Source organism: Hypanus sabinus, chromosome 11 (assembly GCF_030144855.1).
Source record: "Hypanus sabinus isolate sHypSab1 chromosome 11, sHypSab1.hap1, whole genome shotgun sequence".
NCBI classification, from domain to species: domain Eukaryota; kingdom Metazoa; phylum Chordata; class Chondrichthyes; order Myliobatiformes; family Dasyatidae; genus Hypanus; species Hypanus sabinus.
Window position 1 is genome coordinate 75,775,450 of NC_082716.1, and position 17,290 is coordinate 75,792,739.

Consider the following 17,290-nt stretch of genomic DNA (forward strand, 5'->3'; position numbering starts at 1 on the left):
ATTGCAGATGATTAATTTTCGTTCCCTCTTCCTCAGCTGTAGATTGCCTAATTATACAATATTACCACATGTGTGAGTGAATTATAAAGTAAGGGTGATACCTGAAACATTACAAATTACAATGGCAATCTAATTAAGCCTAGTACTAATAAATCATTCAAAGCGATTCAGAGAAAGCGACTATGCCCACCACAATTAAAATCTCAAAGAAAACCGCAATTTTTTAAAAAGATTTCAATTTATAAAATAAAGCAAATAAACACTACAGGTTTTAAGTGTTAACATTTATGTTTGAATGAAACCACTAAATTTGAAACACCAGTCACATTTTCAGATCCATTTTACAGAAATCAGTAGGTCACAGGTTTCCATAAGATTGACACTGATTGGGAAAACTTCCTCCCTAAGGCAATTCCCGACCCTCGCACCACCACTTTAATGAATGTAACTCACATTAAAACAAGACTGCCAGTGCAATACACCACACACTGTGTATCTTAAGTTGAGAGTTTGGGCAGTGATATGCTGAAACCCATATTGAATACACACTTCCCTCTTCCAGATTTCCCAAAGCAAAAACTGTGAAGAGGGCCAAGAGGTAGATGTGAGAATTGGGGTGAACGAGAGGATTTATTGTACTTTCACAAAACTAATCAAAATAATTAAAATTAGTAAACTAGTAAGTAAAAACAAAATTAAATAAAACTATTCACCAAAATACCTTTGGAAATAGCTTCTGTCTAGACTGAAATTTTGGAGAGCAGCACAACATGAGTTAGTCTGAATGTGTGGATTCCATTAATACAGGAAACAGCTAATTAATAGATGCTTAATTGGCATGTTAGCAAATTACGGTGCACTTAAATGATCCAGTTTTTGAAAGAGAGTAAAAGCTTTTTGAAATACATATGACATCTGGACTTTTTTTTAATGATATGCTTTATAAAGTTCTGATTTCATAATCAATGTAATAATATTAACCTAAAATAAATTCTTATTTCCTAAAACAACAACTACGTTAAGTTTCGTTCACTTGCAGAGAGCTTCTCTTGTACTGTTCTTTTTAAGGTTTCAACATTCTTCTCAAACACTCCGCCACATGTCCTTCCCTTTTCCGAAGGCTTGCAGGAAGTAAATTGTAAGGAAAAATATTTAGTGAGGAGCTCACCGAGCCAAATTTACTGCGGCAAGGTTTCTGCACACAAGGCATAATTCAGGCACTTAGTGTTAGATTATTGCTTACAGGCTTTGCAAGTGGTTAAAGGTTAATTAGTAACTTTGGTGAACAGTTGGAAGAGAGGCCAGATTTGTTGACTTTTCTAGCTTTACCTTTAGAATCGAGCCCACAATCTAACATTGCAGACTGGAAAATCTGACAAATGGTGTGCTGATCTGAAATGAGAATCCCTGCTGCTTTACTAGAGGTGCTCTGTTGTTTAAAATAAATAAGCTAACTGTATTGTTAAAAAATAGGAGAGAGTTAGATCAATTGCCCAAGCAACTTGACCTCCAGTGTAATTTCAATGCCTCAATTAAAAAAAACATTGCATTCTCCATTAGTTTTCTATCATCTTCCAGGTGACCACTGGGAAGGCGTATCCTTTTAGAGCAGCACTAGCGATTGTAATCTTTCAAATGGTGATACAACATCAAATCCCCACTGGGCTTAAAGGTCAGCTCGGAGCCAAACTACTGTCCACAAAAAGAGGGCGGCACAGAATATTGTGCAACTAACCCTGTGTTTAAACCTTGACATGAATCTCCCTCGGATCTAAAATGTAACGGTTAGAATAATGGTCATGAAGTTTGGTGTGAAACTTTGCAAAGGATTAAAGCACATTGCAGAGAATTTGATATCATCCAACAAAAGTAAGATTCGACAGTCCCAGTTCCCCACAAGAGCCTAGTCGAATGACAGCAAGTCTGGGTGGTGTTCCTCATTTTCAACACTTGAACATCTTTGCCTCAGCACTCCAGAGCTTTCACAGTCATCCCCTAAAAGATCATCCTCACTAATGCTGATCCGCAAGCAAGCCTTATCGGGGCAAGGGGAGGAGGCCATCCTTTTCTCTGGGCCAGATGGCTTGAGCTTGACATCTGCAGGCTCTTTATTCAACAGATCAGGCACGGAAAGGGCAGCCTTGGCAAGGTCCTCGACACCCTCTGGCATGCTGCAGTGTTTGTTTTCTGATTTGGCTTCAGCGATGAGGTTAGGAGTCAGGTTCTCCGCAGTGCTGACGAGGGAAGACTCCCCATTGCCGGCCTTACTTTCCAGTGCTTGATTATTTTGCTGTGCCGCTACATCGGAGGTGGAGTTGATGGATACGTCATAGATGTCTCCACAATGAACCACTGGCACTGATGATATCATCATGTCCTGTGTGGTCTTCAGGGCCCTGGGAGTCCTCTTTTTGGCTGTCGGTGGAGGTGGCTCCAGCCGAGGGAATGACTCTGAGAGGCTCTGACTAGAAGTAAAGGAGGTACAGGTTAGCAAGTTTGGCAACTTTAATGTGAGTCAAAAGAAAACAAGATACATGGTAGCTGGAATACATCTCTCTCCATCCTATTTGTGTCTGATTTAAGAAACTTGACGCAATTTACAAGCAACAAGTTTCAGTTTTGGCTTTGATCCAGACATTGGGATTGACTCAGATTCATAAACGATCCTGACCACCTGCAGCTCCAGTGATGTTTCTTTACCACAGTTTAGGAGTCAATAGGCCGAAACCTTCCGCCGGAAGCAGGCTGCCCATTCACACTGTTACCCTCTGCAGATCTCCCGGTGAGAATATGCCAATGGATAATGCAAAGGCAAAGAAAAGCCATGACACAGAACACCAGAAGAAAGATCTTTGATGACTGGCTAAGCTGCAGGTGAATCATAGATTTTAAATGTACTTTTCGTCATTTATTGTGATACAATGTGGAATAGGCCCTTCTGGCTCTTTGAGCCATGTTGCTTAGCAACCTCTCGATTTAATCATAACCTGATCATGGGACAACTTACAATGTCCAATTAACCTTCCCACCAGTACATCGCAAACTGTGGGTAGAGACAGGAGCACCTAGAGGAAACCCATGCAGTTACAGGGAGGATGTACAAATTCCTTACAGGCAGTGGTGGGAATTGAACCTGGGTCACTGGTACTGTAAAGCGCAGTGCTAACCGCCATGCTACCCCATTTTGTTTCTCAACAGTCCTTCAGAAGTGTGAAAAAAATTAACGATCGGTGATTCAAATACAGATTACAACTAAAAATATTGATAATAAAAATGCTTAGCACACTTAAAGACAATGAACTCAATTCAAAGTGTAAAATAAGATTAACTATCATTTCTTGATAGCAGGAGTTCCTCTCAACTGAGTCATAGATTCATACAGTGACACAGCACAGAAGCAGGGCTTCTGGCCAATCACAGCCATGCTGACCCATCTACTTTAATCCCATTTACCAGCACCTGGTTTGCAGCCCTCCATGTTTCGGCAATTTAAGTGCTAGTTACGACACTTCTTAAATGCTGTCAGCAGCCCCTCTTTCAGGTAATACATCCAAGATCTTTATCACTCTCTGGGTGAAATAGGTCCCCTAAAAATCTCTGACCCTTTTCCCTTTCCTTCAGCAGCAAGAAAAATCTGTTGCAGATTTATTTGGAGGGCAGATTTCCCAATGTATATCCTAAGAAGCTCACATTTGACACTAGATTTCTTGAGAGTGTTATCTTCAAGTGCAGTTAGAAAAATAGTCAGTGAGTTGGGAGCCTCCAGAATGGACCACCATATCTAGCCCATCTGAGATAAGACTAAGAATGGTTTTCTACTGAGGCGGATTTATTACTCTGAAGTGATCCTAAAGCTTCTTCAACCTCTTTTAATGTAAAGGGCATATCTAATCCTTTCTCTTCTTCCAAATTTAATTTTGGAATGGTTATTTGTGATAAAAATTTATCTATCTCAGCAGTCTTATTTTGTGATTCTGATTGATATAGTTCAGTATAAAAATTTTTGAAAGTTTCATTAATTTCTAAAGGCTTATAAGTAACCTTATTTACACTTGTCTGACCAATGTTTTCGATGTAATTAAGAAATTGGTACCTTTTTACATTCTACTTGGTCTTGTTTTAAAATTCAACCATTTTGGATAAATTTAAGACTTTTATTGGAACAAATTACTGGAGTACAACTCCCACATAGTCCACTATTATTTTTATTAGGAGACATTGAAGGGACAATACCGGAACTTAAATTGAACAAGTATCAGAAAAAATTTCTAAAAATTGCATTGACAGTAGCCAAAAAAGTTATCACAGTTAGATGGAAATCTGATTTATATTTAACTATGGATCATTGGAATAATGAAATACATAGTTGTATTCCATTTGAAAAAAATTACATATAATTTAAGAAATGAATATGATATATTTTTGAAAATTTGGCTCCCATACTTACAAAAGATAGGATTAAATACATAGGTCCTTTGAAGATAAAATTATAGTAATTGGGGAAAGTAAAAAATAATTATCAAAATTATTTTGAACTCCATGGAGCATGTGGGGATCCTCCGATATCCAGGCAATCTCTCTTTTCTTTCTTTTTTCTTTAGTTAAGGGTTCAGGGGGAGAGGGTTAAGGGGAGGGGGGAGGGTTAATATTATCTTTCTTACTATTTTACTATTACATTTATTCTTTGTAATTTCTAAAATTTAGTAAATAAATTTAAAAAAAACATGAAAACCAATTGAAAAGATAGGACCACAGAATGAATTCACAGGATACCCAGCACAAAAATTCATACTTCAGTATTGTTATAGCCAAAGCCAAATATTATGAGAAGCATCCCATGCAATCAGTGCTGTTAATCATGGAGAGATGAGGCGGAATATTTTCCAATAGAAGCGTTGTCATTTCCTGCGGTGTCTTTTGGATATACTTCATTACTTTTGAAGCAGTATCACTGTTATCTGGGCAAATAAGCCAGTCAACGCAATATTAATAATCTTCACTTCTAATGAAATGTCCAGTGCTAAGAGGATGTTGCTGTTCATCTGTCACACTGTGACACTGAGCTATATGCTCAAAACGCTGGTTGCTCTCTTGACTTCAGTTCAAAGATTTTAGGTTCAGGTGTCACTCAAGCACAAAATCTATATGGGACAGTAGGTGTGCTGTCTGTGTACTCCACCTTCCTTTTGTAGTTGATGTAAAAGATCCCAAGGCATTATTCTGAAATACACTGTCAGAATTCTTCCTAATGTTCTGGTCGATATTTATCACTCAACCAACGTCAACTAGAATATCTGATCATTGCTTCATTCCATTATTATGCTGCTGACTAAAATTCAAAATACTTAATTGCCTGTAAGGAATTTTGGACTGTCCTCAGGCGAACTTAATGGTTGACGTCTTCTTGTGCTTCCATGCTCCAACCACTGGGTGACACTGCTGAGCATTAGCCGTGCAGACTGAAGCTGAGTAATTGGACCTATCTTGTACACATTTTAAAATGGGTAAATATATATATTTGCACATGTTTTAATGCCATTTCCTGTTCCCAGGACACGTGTGTAGAATACTTTTCCTTGTGATCACTTAAGACTCAGAAGGTCTTTTCTCTCTTGCAGATGCTTTGTAACTATAGAGACTCTCGGAACAGTTGCATCTTTAGGGGATTTCAAATATATTCCAATTTCAACCTGGCTGCTTAATATAGGATTATTTACAGCCAGGTTATAGTAGCAATACTTATCAAAGACAGTCTGTAAGTATGTTTAAGGGGAAGTTGCATAATTATATGCGGAAGAAAGGCTACTGATCAAGGGCTGGTAAATGGGATTAGTATTGATGGGTATTCATAGAAAAGGCCAGGATGAACTGTACAGTCTGTTTCTCGTATTTTACATTAATATGTCTGGGTGAAGCATAAACATTGTCATAAACCAGTTGGGTTAAATGACCTAATTCTGTACTATAAATTCTATGTAATTTACATGAGCAAGTAGTTGCAAAAGCCAGCGTATTCTATGAACACCCAGAACATCTGCCAAATGTCAGTTGCTAAAACAGATATTTTGCTCACATGGTTGGCTACTCACATCCCACTGTTGGCCACTGGCCCATTCTCATCCTTTCCAGACATTGAAAGTGCCCCCTCTGCATTCTTGTTGACCTCAGTCACACCGACATCTGTCACCACGTTCTGCTCTTTTCTCCGAAGCAAGTCATTGACCTTTGCCCCCATGGCCTTCCCCAGGTTGATCGCACTCTTAAGGGGCTGGTGGTTGTTGCTGCCACTAGCCAATTTCCCAGTCGACTCAGCAGCGATGGCCGTCGAGGACCCGGCCAGGGCACTTCTTGTGGAGGTGGAGATTTTGCCGTAGTGAAATTTTGGCATCGGTGTGGTATTGGAGTTCTCAAACATGCTTTGGTCAACTACCAAGGAAAAGCAGATGGAAAGAATTCTAATTAGCTGGGATCTAAAAACCAGTTACATGACATAGACCATTACAACGAACAACAACGCAGTTGTTACTTTATTGATGAAAACCAATCGAATTACATTGGCCTACAGCTTCCTCATTAGGCATGATCAGAGGTCAAGAGGAAATTTACTCCAAATTCTCTCATAATCTCAGTTCAGAAAGTTTTTTTTGTCCCGGATTCAAACCAAGCATTTTGTAAAAAAGATTTCCTCATGTCACTCTTAATTGTCTTCCCATTGTTTTATACTTGTGACCCCTGGCGTTCAATCACTCCACAAAAGGGTACATTATCTTAATGTCCATGATGTCCAAAGCCTTCATTATTTGATATACTGTACTTCTATCAAATCTTCACTCAGACTCTTCTCTGAAGAACGCAGTTTCATTTTCTCTGCTCTATTCTTGTACCTGTTGTCCCTCGTTCCTTAAGCCCTTCTGGCAAATCTCTAATGCCTTCAAATCCTTCCTATGATGTGGTGATCAATGAACATCATACTCCATTCAAGGATGGACTTAATTTACAGTTTACCATAACTTCCCTGGATTTAAACTACGTAGATCCATAGATAAAGCCCTGAATTATTTACGAATGCATTACCTTTCTCAACCTGCGCTGTCACTTTCAATAATCATATACCTCCATTCACTCTTCTCTGCACCTCTTTTAGAATAGTATACTTTATTCTACACAGTCTTCATTTTTCCTGCCAGAATGTTTCACCTCACATTTCTCCAAAATGAATTAATTCAACAGGGATCTGATCAAATTTGAGAGTTAGGCTGGTATCTGCAAAAATAATGCGGCAACTTTATTTTGACCCAAGCTTTTTGTATTGGTTTGGTCAGCTTGTGGTTATGAGCTAAAAGCAATGCAACCCAGCATTACTTGTGAGCTAATATTTGGGAAGAGGGAAGTGGAAGCAACAAAAAAACTTTCTCCAATAATTTACTAGATATGATTATACAGCTGAAGGATCTTACCTTATGAAATAAGAGCTCAGACAGCATTAAAACAACAGGGAAAGTACAGTAAAATAAGATGTAGCAAGGAACAAGTGATTAATCAACAATCATCGATTCATACACACTCAGTAATAACAGTGGCTAAGATTACACAGATCCTATTCACTGACATCTCATTCAGCAGACTATGAAGAAAAGGACTGACATTTTAATCAAAAATGCCTATACTTAATCTGTTCATCAGCATCAAGAGATATTTTAATATTCACATTTCCAAGATATATCACCACATTCAAAATTTGCAAAACTGTATGTATCAGAAACGGGATCAGAGTTACAAAATCAAAAATTTGTGCGGGCATGTTAAAAGAATGAAGTAAAAACAATTTGGAGAACTCTATCATTAACAAGTAACTTCCCCATTCTGTAAGTGTAAATTCAGAACTAGTTTAGTTATTTCTATTCCTCTTGTTACTCATCTTTAAAAAGCCTTCAGCCAGATCAAGTATGCTGTAATTAGTTTAGAAGAAAAACGCTTTGGCATTATATCTTCTAATAGTATAGAAAGGAGTCCGATGTGAGTCTATGCTGGGTAATACCACTCTCCCGCCTACATCTTTGTAACCTATCCCTCCCAAATGCCCACCAATACAACCTTGATTCTCTTACCACTCAGATATAATGGGACTAATTTACAGTGGCTACATATCGAGGAAATTAGAGCACCGTGAGTGAGCCCACATGGTTACAGAGACAAGTTTCAAAGTCTATGTAGTGAGCACTAGAGATCAGGGTTCAACCTGGGTCACCAGAATAACATGACTTGCTATGCCATTTATTTAACAATATAACCAGACCATTGTTCTATTCCCTCTTGAGGTCGGAAGTCAGGCCAATGACTTTTCTGATATGAAACACCAACTTTTTTTCTCTCTCCGCAGATGCTGCCTGACCTGCTGAGTGTTTTTCTTTAACCCTCCATCCACTCTGGAATGAAAGTGTGCCATGCTGAGGGCAGGCAACGATGATACTTAGTCATTCAACCTGACACTGATGCAAAGCATTTCTGTTCCCAGAAACAATGGTGAGAAACCAATAAGAGTTTGCCCAACATTTTCAATTCTTTTGTGGGGAAATAATAAAATACTTCTCGAGGGGTGAGAGAGCTTCGTGACACAATGGATCATATCAAAATGCATCCAATATTTTCGGAACAACCATTCTTTATTTACAGCAACAATACTCTGAAGAATGAAATCACTTGTAATGTAGCTTTACATGAGGAAACCAGTTTATTTTCTTGGGAAGAGACTGGAATTCTATTGTCTAACTTTGTCTTTCAGTCCACACTGTTGTAGCCAGTTGTTTAAACCAATGGTAGGCATTTCACATCCAAATCCAATAAACACTGGCTGGAATACTAAAAATGACAATTTAATTAAACGGATCTGAGTTTGGAAATTGCTCTGGGATTATGGCTGCTTGGTCAAATTGAAATCAATATTACCTCATATCATTTCCAGTATCATAGTCCCTGCAGGGGAAAATCCCAGCCTGCTCATCGACAGGATTATATTCTACTTTCAAATACGGAACATAATTCCTTCCTCTCTAGTGTTGAAGAAGAGTCTCGGCCTGAAACATCAACTGTTTAGATGCTGCCTGACCTGCTGAGTTCCTCCAGCACTTTGTATATGTCGCTTTGGACTTCCAGCATCTGCAGAATTTCTCATATTTAAATTACAGAGGCTTGCTTAAGCCTTTTCTTTGATTACCCTTTGTCAGTAGTTTCCAGATTCCTAATGCTGCTCTGTAATCTCAGTAAACTGCTTTCAGAAATAACCCCATTCATAAATAAGCCAGTTTAGCTTTGTTACGGGGGCTGCCTGGTTCACTGATAACATCTATCTGCTGGAATGGCTGGAGTGCTTCATTCTCTAGTAGCAAGCTTACAATAGTAATAAGGGAAAGATCTGAGTGAGGAACTTGTTCCCCAGTTGCTACAAAACAGACAAGATTACATTTCAGATTTGTGAAGAGTGTATTCACGCATTAACAAATCATGGACATCAATAGAAACCAGTCAACTTTCAAGCAAGTTTAATAAATTTCTCTGTCCATCTACGCTGGTGAATCCATCACTATCTCGATAACTAACTACAATTTGTAATATCATATTTACTGGTTTGTTACATTAAAGAAATGTTGCTTTTGACATTAATAGTCCAATCTTTCTTAAAATCAAAAACAGGAGACAGAAATGCTGGAAGAACTCAGCCAGTCATTGGCATCTATCCACAGATGTCAACCTTAGGGAACCTCACCATCTAGACATGCCTTCTTTTCATTACTACTTTCAGGAAGGAGATACAGGAGCCTAAAGACGCATACTCATCATTTTAGGAACATCGTCTTCCCTCCGTCATCAGATTTCTGAACAGTTCAATAATCTACAAGACGTACAAACCAACTGGATGAACTCAAGCAGGTCGGGCAGCACCTGTTGAAATGAGCAGTCAACGTTTCGGGCTGAGACCCTTCGTCAGGGCTGAAGGAGGAGGGGGCAGGGGCCCTATAAAGAAGGTGGGGGGAGGGTGGAAGGTGCCAGGTCAAAAACCAATCAGAGGAAAGATCAAGCGGTGGGGGAGGGAAAGCAGGGAGGGGATAGGCCAGAGAGGTGAAGAAGGAATGTAAGAGGAAAGTACTGTGTAGTAGAAGAAGGCAGAATCATGAGAGAGGTGATAGGCAGCTAGAAGAGGAGGCAGAGTTAAAGTGGGATGGTAGAAGGGAGAGGGAGGGAATTACCAGAACGTTGACTGCTTCTTTCAACGGATGCTGCCCAACTTGCTGAGTTCATCCAGCTTGTTTGTACATCTTGAGTTGACCATAGCATCTGCAGTGTACTTTGTGTTTGCAAGAATCTACAACACTCTTCCTTTTTTTGTACTATTTACTTATTTTCTTTTAACTTATATTATTTTTTATGTATTGCATTGTTTTGTGGCAGCAAAACAACACATTTCATGACATATACCACTGCTAATAATCCTGAATCTAATTCTGGATTTACCTGTGAATATCTTATATTTGTGACTTACTGGCTCTGGACGCTTGTAGATTTCTTGGGGACTATCCTGTTCCTTTTACTTCTCCTAAGGTAGTGTAGGTACTACTACATCCTGTCTCTTTCCCACTCCTGATTTTTGGTGATTCATGACGCTAAGGTGACTTGTTGGGACACTCTGCTTCTCACACTGGAGTGATGAGATTCCTCAATAGCATTAATCCCACCCATTCCCTAGTCCTTCCACGATTCTGGTATCTTATTCCTGTAGAGTTCACCAATCAAAATCCTGGGTAAAGAAGTATCTGTAATGATGCAAGTCTGGGAGAGTTGTCTGGGATTCCTACTGCTTGTGTTCTGGGATATTAAATGCCACTCTCCGTGGGGTTTTCTGCTGAGGAATAGGAATCACAGCCACGACATAGTCCTTAGGATGGGCTTCGGCTGCCAGTTATTTTAAATTCTCCAAGCAGTGACTGTGACTGATAAAAAAAAAGCTTGTTCAAGTATCTTCCATCCATTAGCCACCTACCCTGTATTAATTTGGCCTTGTTGCTGAACATCTGCAAAACATGCCCAGCTACGTTGCCTCAGTGTTATCTCCCCTATGCATTTAATGTTATCTCTTACCTGACTAACCTCCCTCAACCCTCCACTCCATGAGGATACCACCTTGTTCACAAATTCTCCATTCTGTAATTCCAGGCAGGAAGAAGAATATGCATGCCTTAAGCTGAATTCAAGCATGAAAACTGGCCTTTCATCCCAATTAGGATGTCCCATCCAAACTGCTCCCATTTGCCAGCGTGGTGTTCATAACCTGTGAAACATGTCCGGTAAATGTATCTGTCTAAAAACTTCTAAAACTTGTTAATGAAACTGCCTCAACTACCTTCTCTGGCAGCTCATTCTAACATACACACCACACTTAGTTAAAATGCCGCCTCTCAAGTTCCTACTTCATCTTTCCCCTCTCACCGTAAACCTCAAGTCCCCGAACTCTGGGAACAGGACTGACCATGCCCCTCATGATCTTGGACACATCTAATAAAATCATCTCTCAGTCTCTTACATTCCAAGAAATAAAGTCCTACCCGATCTGACCTCTAACTATAACTTGAGTAGTTGTGTGCATACAGAGATTCTAAATGTTTCTGATTTTCTAAATTTATCATTCCAAAGCCTCTCTCACCAAATCCACCCAATAACAAGGGTCATCTCTGGAACTTTAAAAACAATACCAGTTCATTAATGTAACAAAACATTGCTCTCCTATCATTGGATAGGATGCAGCAACATACGAGACTCCTATCCCGTGTATGGCGTTTCAGATCTTCCTATTTGCAGAGGCTTTCAAGAACAATTGCTCTCACACAGTCCCCCAACACCCCTAGTGACACAAACCCAGCACTTCCACTTCCGCAAAACCAAAGAAATCTGGTGAAAAGTTTGGGCAGATATTCTATGAACGTGGTTACAATGGAGACGATACATGGGAGATTTACCAGGGTGTTATGTAGGATGGAATGTTTTGCTTAAAAGAGGCTGGACAGACTGTGGGGTAGGTGAGGGTGAGGGGCAATGTGATAGGGTAGATCATAGGATATCTTTTCCCAAAGCTGGGATATACATTTGGGGCAAAAGATAAAAATGTTAAGGGTAAGGTGTAGGCGGATTAGAAGAGATTGAAGAAGGAATGATTTTCACCCAGATGCTGAATGGAATCTGCAACACAATGCCTGACAGGTCGACAGAGGCAGAGACTCTCGCAATCTTTAAGAAATATCTCGATAAGGACTTCAATTGCAAAACGGCTCTGGAGTAGTTGTGACAAGTGGGATGAGTGTAGATGGCTTGGACATAGAACATGGAAATCTACAGCACATTACAGGCCCTTTGGCCCACAATGTTGTACAGACCATGTAACCTACTCTAGAAACTGCGTAGAATTACCCCATCGCATAGCCCTCTATTTTTCTAAGCTCCATGTACTTGTCTAAGAGTCTCTCTAATTATCCTATTATATCTGCCTCCACCACCGTTGCCAGCAGTGCATTCCACCACTCTGTGTGGGAAAAACTTACCCCTGATATCCCCTCTGTACTTACTTCCAAGCACCTTAAAATTAAGCCCCCTCAGACATAGTGGGCTTTAGTGTTTATTTCTGTGCTGTAAGATCCTGTCTCTCTGTAACTTTGCCTAACATCTTGTAGTCAACCAAACTACTTAGGTTTAAGCTGCCATGACAAACCCAGACTGGGTAAGGACTGTTCATGACTAAAATGGTCAAAGAGCTCTTTAAAACTTGCCAGACTGCCATCATGCAAATCCTAAACAAGTGCATAATAACATCCAACCCTGATTCAAGTTTCAGACAATATATAGGAATTATATTCACTTGGGGGCGGTGGGGGTGTTGGGTCTGATCGGGACTGGATTATGGGACTTGAAATTAAAATTGTACGGCAGGTTCTGCACTTTAGATTTATGCAAAGCCAGACTGTCTCTATCACTGAGCATTCACAACTGACAAAAACTTCCCTCATTCACCAGCTTCCTGGTTCATCCTTTCAAATCTCTCCTCGTTCCATTATCTGCATTATGAATGTGGCCATTCTTTGCACGTTGTCACTCTCCTTTGCACGATGCACCACCACAATCCTGACGGAGCACATCATCATGAGGTAAACATGATATTCTACAGTATGTCTAGAGGGAAGATTTTGATTGATAGTTCTGTTGTTAGCAAGGACAAAGCCATGAGGTTCTCTGTAGCTCCTGGAAAATTCCAGGTCAGCCATTATCTCAACCTGAATGAAGCACAGGTTCAATGGATTCGAAATAGTTGTCACTTCCTACATCTATACTGTACCTACAAGGGCAGTTTGGTGCTGGGACTGAACGAGCAGATTGCTCTTTTGATGCCATTCGATTCCAAAGCAGTCAGCGCTGCACATTTTGACCCTTTTCTTTAAGTGTGGATTTAGCTACGATGTCGAGTAGTCATGAATCTCCAGCTCCTGTAATTTTGACGTGGTTTTGAACTGAGGTTATTGCTTAATGCCTTTCCAACGAATGTGTTTCCAGGACATAAATGTTGCGCTTCTCATTTCATTCACATAAATTGAAGGTACTTTTATATTCAGTGATATTAGAATGGTAATGGTTGACTTGAATGCTTAAGAAAAACAGGAAAACAGTCTGTATAACAACTTAGAAATTCAATTGCACAGTTGTTTATTACAGCACTTTATGGTTGAAAAAATCTACAATGGGTAAACCTGTTCGGATGGTTTCACATATTTCTGGAAACTTAACAGCCACTTTCAGCTTGAATTGTATTTGCGTGTCTGGTGTGATTACTGTGACAGGTGCGCATCAGCCTCCATTCTCAGACTCTCCTGAAACACGAGACAGCAAATCTCTGTGCTGAAGTCCCAGTGATTCCCACACTTACAATTCTCCTTCATCATGAATGATACTACACCTCAGCACTCAGCACCCCACCCCCACAGACACACAAAGGAGCCATACTACATTCCCCCATACCTGTCCAGAATACTGTTCAAGACTTGAACCTGCAAAATCATGACATACTACTGTGCTTTTTAATTTGAAGCTTGACATAGGCCACCGCTTTTTTTTTTCATTTAAAGGAAGAGTCAAGAATACAGAAAGAACTCTGATTACAAAAGGAGATTTATTAAGCAAAAAGCAGATTGGAGACAGCAACAGAGTAAGTGCACTTACAAATACCAAGAGGACATTGTCAGAGGGAGCTGTGTGTACAGAGTCAGGGCTAAAGGATACCAATGTGGTTCTTACTGGGTTAGTAAGAAAGAGCCTAAAGCACGTATCACAGCGATAATTAGTGAAGGGCTTGATGTCACTCAAATCAGTGGAACCAGGCTTTCGCTCACCATAGATTTGCACCGATAGAGCACGCTGTCAATCCAAGGAACATAATCATCAGCATTCACAGGCCCTTTCAGAAACAAAGGGACAGTACCAACTAAATGGGATTAACAGAGTTGAAAGACAAAGGCTGGTGGGGTGACCGTGGTTTGGGATTTCAAGGTAGAAGATTGATTGTCATACAACGAACTCAACTTTACTGGAATATGATTCTCCGAATAAACAGTTTTTTTTTAGTGGTGGAGTACTAAGCATTGTCAGCTTATAACTAGCCTATTTGGGAGCCAAATAAGAAAACCCACAAAGAGGTGTTAGTTTAGAAACTGTTCTGTAAATTGTAGATGCAAAGTGAATTGACATTTTCAAAGGAGAGGGTACTGTGCAAAAGTCTTAGGCACATATATATAGCTAGGCTGCCTAAGACTTTTGCACAGTACTGTATTTGTCAACATGGAGCAGAGAGTGAGTTTGTAAGTCTGGCGGGAGCAAAGGATATTGGGAATGGTGAGAGGGTGGAGTGCTACAGCAGGGGTGTGGGACAGGTGGCAGAGAAGGAGTGCCAGGGGCAGAGGTTTGTGCAGGTACAGACACACCTAGCCCCGAGTCACCAGGCAAGGTCAATAGATTTCAAATAATTAGTTTATTGATCATTACAGAATATCTCTCTGGTGCTTCCCACTCTCTCCCCTCTCCCTTCCCCTTTTCTTTACCATGATTCCCCTCTCCCTGCCCCCTTCCCACTCTCAGTCCACAATAGAGACCCATATCATAATCAAGTTTATCGTCACTCACATAGGTCATGAATTTTGGGGGGTTTTTGTAGCAGCAATACAATGCAATACATAAAATTACTGCAGCACTGTGCAAAAACCTTGGGCACCCTAACTATATATCTATGTCCTTAAGACTTTTGCACAGTGCTGTATGTTTTTGTTAGGTGGGAATACTAAGGGTAGTGGATCGCAGATTGAAGTCACAGTTCGACACGTTGACAGAGAACCTTGAGGAAGCAAAGATGAACAGGTGAGACCACCTTCAGAAACTGGGTTACATGCAGATTGTTGGGGGAGTTAAATGGTGAATAGACTGGGACAGCCTGAATCTGGCTCTCAACTCACTGATAGGCGAAAAGTTTGAAAGATAAAAATGATAATCAAGGGGTGGGATATTGCATGCAGATTCAACTATGGAAGTAGGTTCAAGTGGCACTGCTTAAACATGACAATATTGAGGAATAATTTTAGTTTAATAATTGAGTTAATACTTTGCAGAATTTTAATAATCACTATTGGAATATAATAACACAATGCTTTGTCTGGTTTGTCACATATTCATTGAACAAAATACAGTACTGTGCAGAAGTCTTAGACATGCTAGTTTTTTTAATATATAATTTCAGATGTCATGGCCTCTACAGAGCTTTGATTTCAAGATCACTGAGGCTGTCTGGGATGATCTGGACAGGCAAGCGAGACAGCCAAAGTCAGAAGAAGATCTGTGGCAAGTTCTCCAAGATGCTTAGAACAACCTACGAGCCGATCTTCTTAGAAAACTGCAGAGTAGTGTACCCAAGAGAACTGATGCAGTTTAAAAAGCAAAGGGTGGTCACACCAAATATTGATTTGATTTAGTTTATTACTGTTTACTGCTCTTTATAGTATTTTTTGATAATTAGAAACTTTTCATTTCATTATTTTTGAAAGCATCGCTTTACAGAACACGAGGAAATCTGCAGATGCTGGAAATATAAGCAACACACACAAAATGCTGGTGGAACACAGCAGGCCAGGCAGCATCTATAGGGAGAAGCACTGTCGACGTTTTGGGCCAAGACCCTTCGTTAGGGCTAACTGCTTTTCACTTTACAGTACCTTTCTTACATGTGCCTAAGACTTCTGCCTAGTGCTGTACACTTCTTCAAAAATCACTAAATTTATTTAATACAAAATAATATTCTTGTTTAAACACTTCCAGAACTTACTGTTACTCAGTCACTCACTCCCATTTCAAAGTTGTTTAAGTTTTCCCATCAGTAAGTTGGAACTTGAGACCCATAATGTAGAAGGCTGCATCACGTAACTGTTTGGAGTGGACATTTGGCCAAGAGAGTATTGTGGTTGCCTGGAAACTCAGGTCTGAATAATTTGCTAATATGCTGTACCTAGACTCCTACTGCGGGGCTATAACAACAAAAAATTAATTAAATGCAATTATGCATTGGAACTGTAACTAAGCTTCAGATACAGCCCAGGCAGAGTAGGAGCTTTGATGATGAAGAGAGTCCATATATTTCTTTCTGCTTCCTGGGCCACAGAATAGCCAACAGGCACAGCCTCATGGGATTCAGCAGGCCAAAAATAGAAGGATTGTCACCCCTTGGCCCAGGATATATTCACGTGGCTGGGGATGTCTCTGGTGCTTTGTGGCAGGTTTGGAAAAGACAGTAAAATAAAGGAATGGTATCTGCCATTGTAGACTTGGCAATAGGTATTGATGCTTTGTGGTAGCAGAAGGGCAGACTTCATGAAAACTTATAGCAGAGGGGGTGCCATTTGGTCACTCAGCCTTTGCTGTCTCCAAGTTTCCAATTTACAATTTCTTCATTCAGATTGTACTGTGCTTTGAATCGAGTTCTTTCTCGAGTCCCATGACCCCAATTTGTCTCCTTCTCCTACCCAATGACTAATTCCTTCCTTGTCTTCAATCTGTACCCCTCAGGCAACAGCAAGATATTGTTTCCAAAGTTTAAATGCAAAATGCCAAAACAATAGCCAACCGCTGATGATTGAATTCCTTCTCTTGAGCACAAAGATCGGAAAAATCAGTTTAGGTCACACCATGTCAGATCTCTTTATGTCAAACCAAAATATTT

General features: G+C 40.0%; 1 protein-coding gene across 7 annotated transcripts in view; it reads right to left on the reverse strand.

The window, feature by feature from the left end:
- Window positions 1–269: 269 nt before the first annotated feature.
- nos1apa (nitric oxide synthase 1 (neuronal) adaptor protein a) overlaps window positions 270–17,290 on the reverse strand; it is a 479,658-nt gene continuing 462,637 nt past the window's right edge. For all 7 annotated transcript variants that reach the window (XM_059984732.1, XM_059984731.1, XM_059984734.1 and 4 more), the window contains 2 exons: window positions 6,090–6,426; window positions 270–2,465 (listed from right to left, as the gene is read on the reverse strand). In XM_059984732.1, coding sequence (XP_059840715.1) covers window positions 1,904–2,465; window positions 6,090–6,426 — 899 coding nt within the window. In that variant the 3' untranslated portion in view covers window positions 270–1,903. The remainder of the gene's footprint in view (window positions 2,466–6,089; window positions 6,427–17,290) is intronic.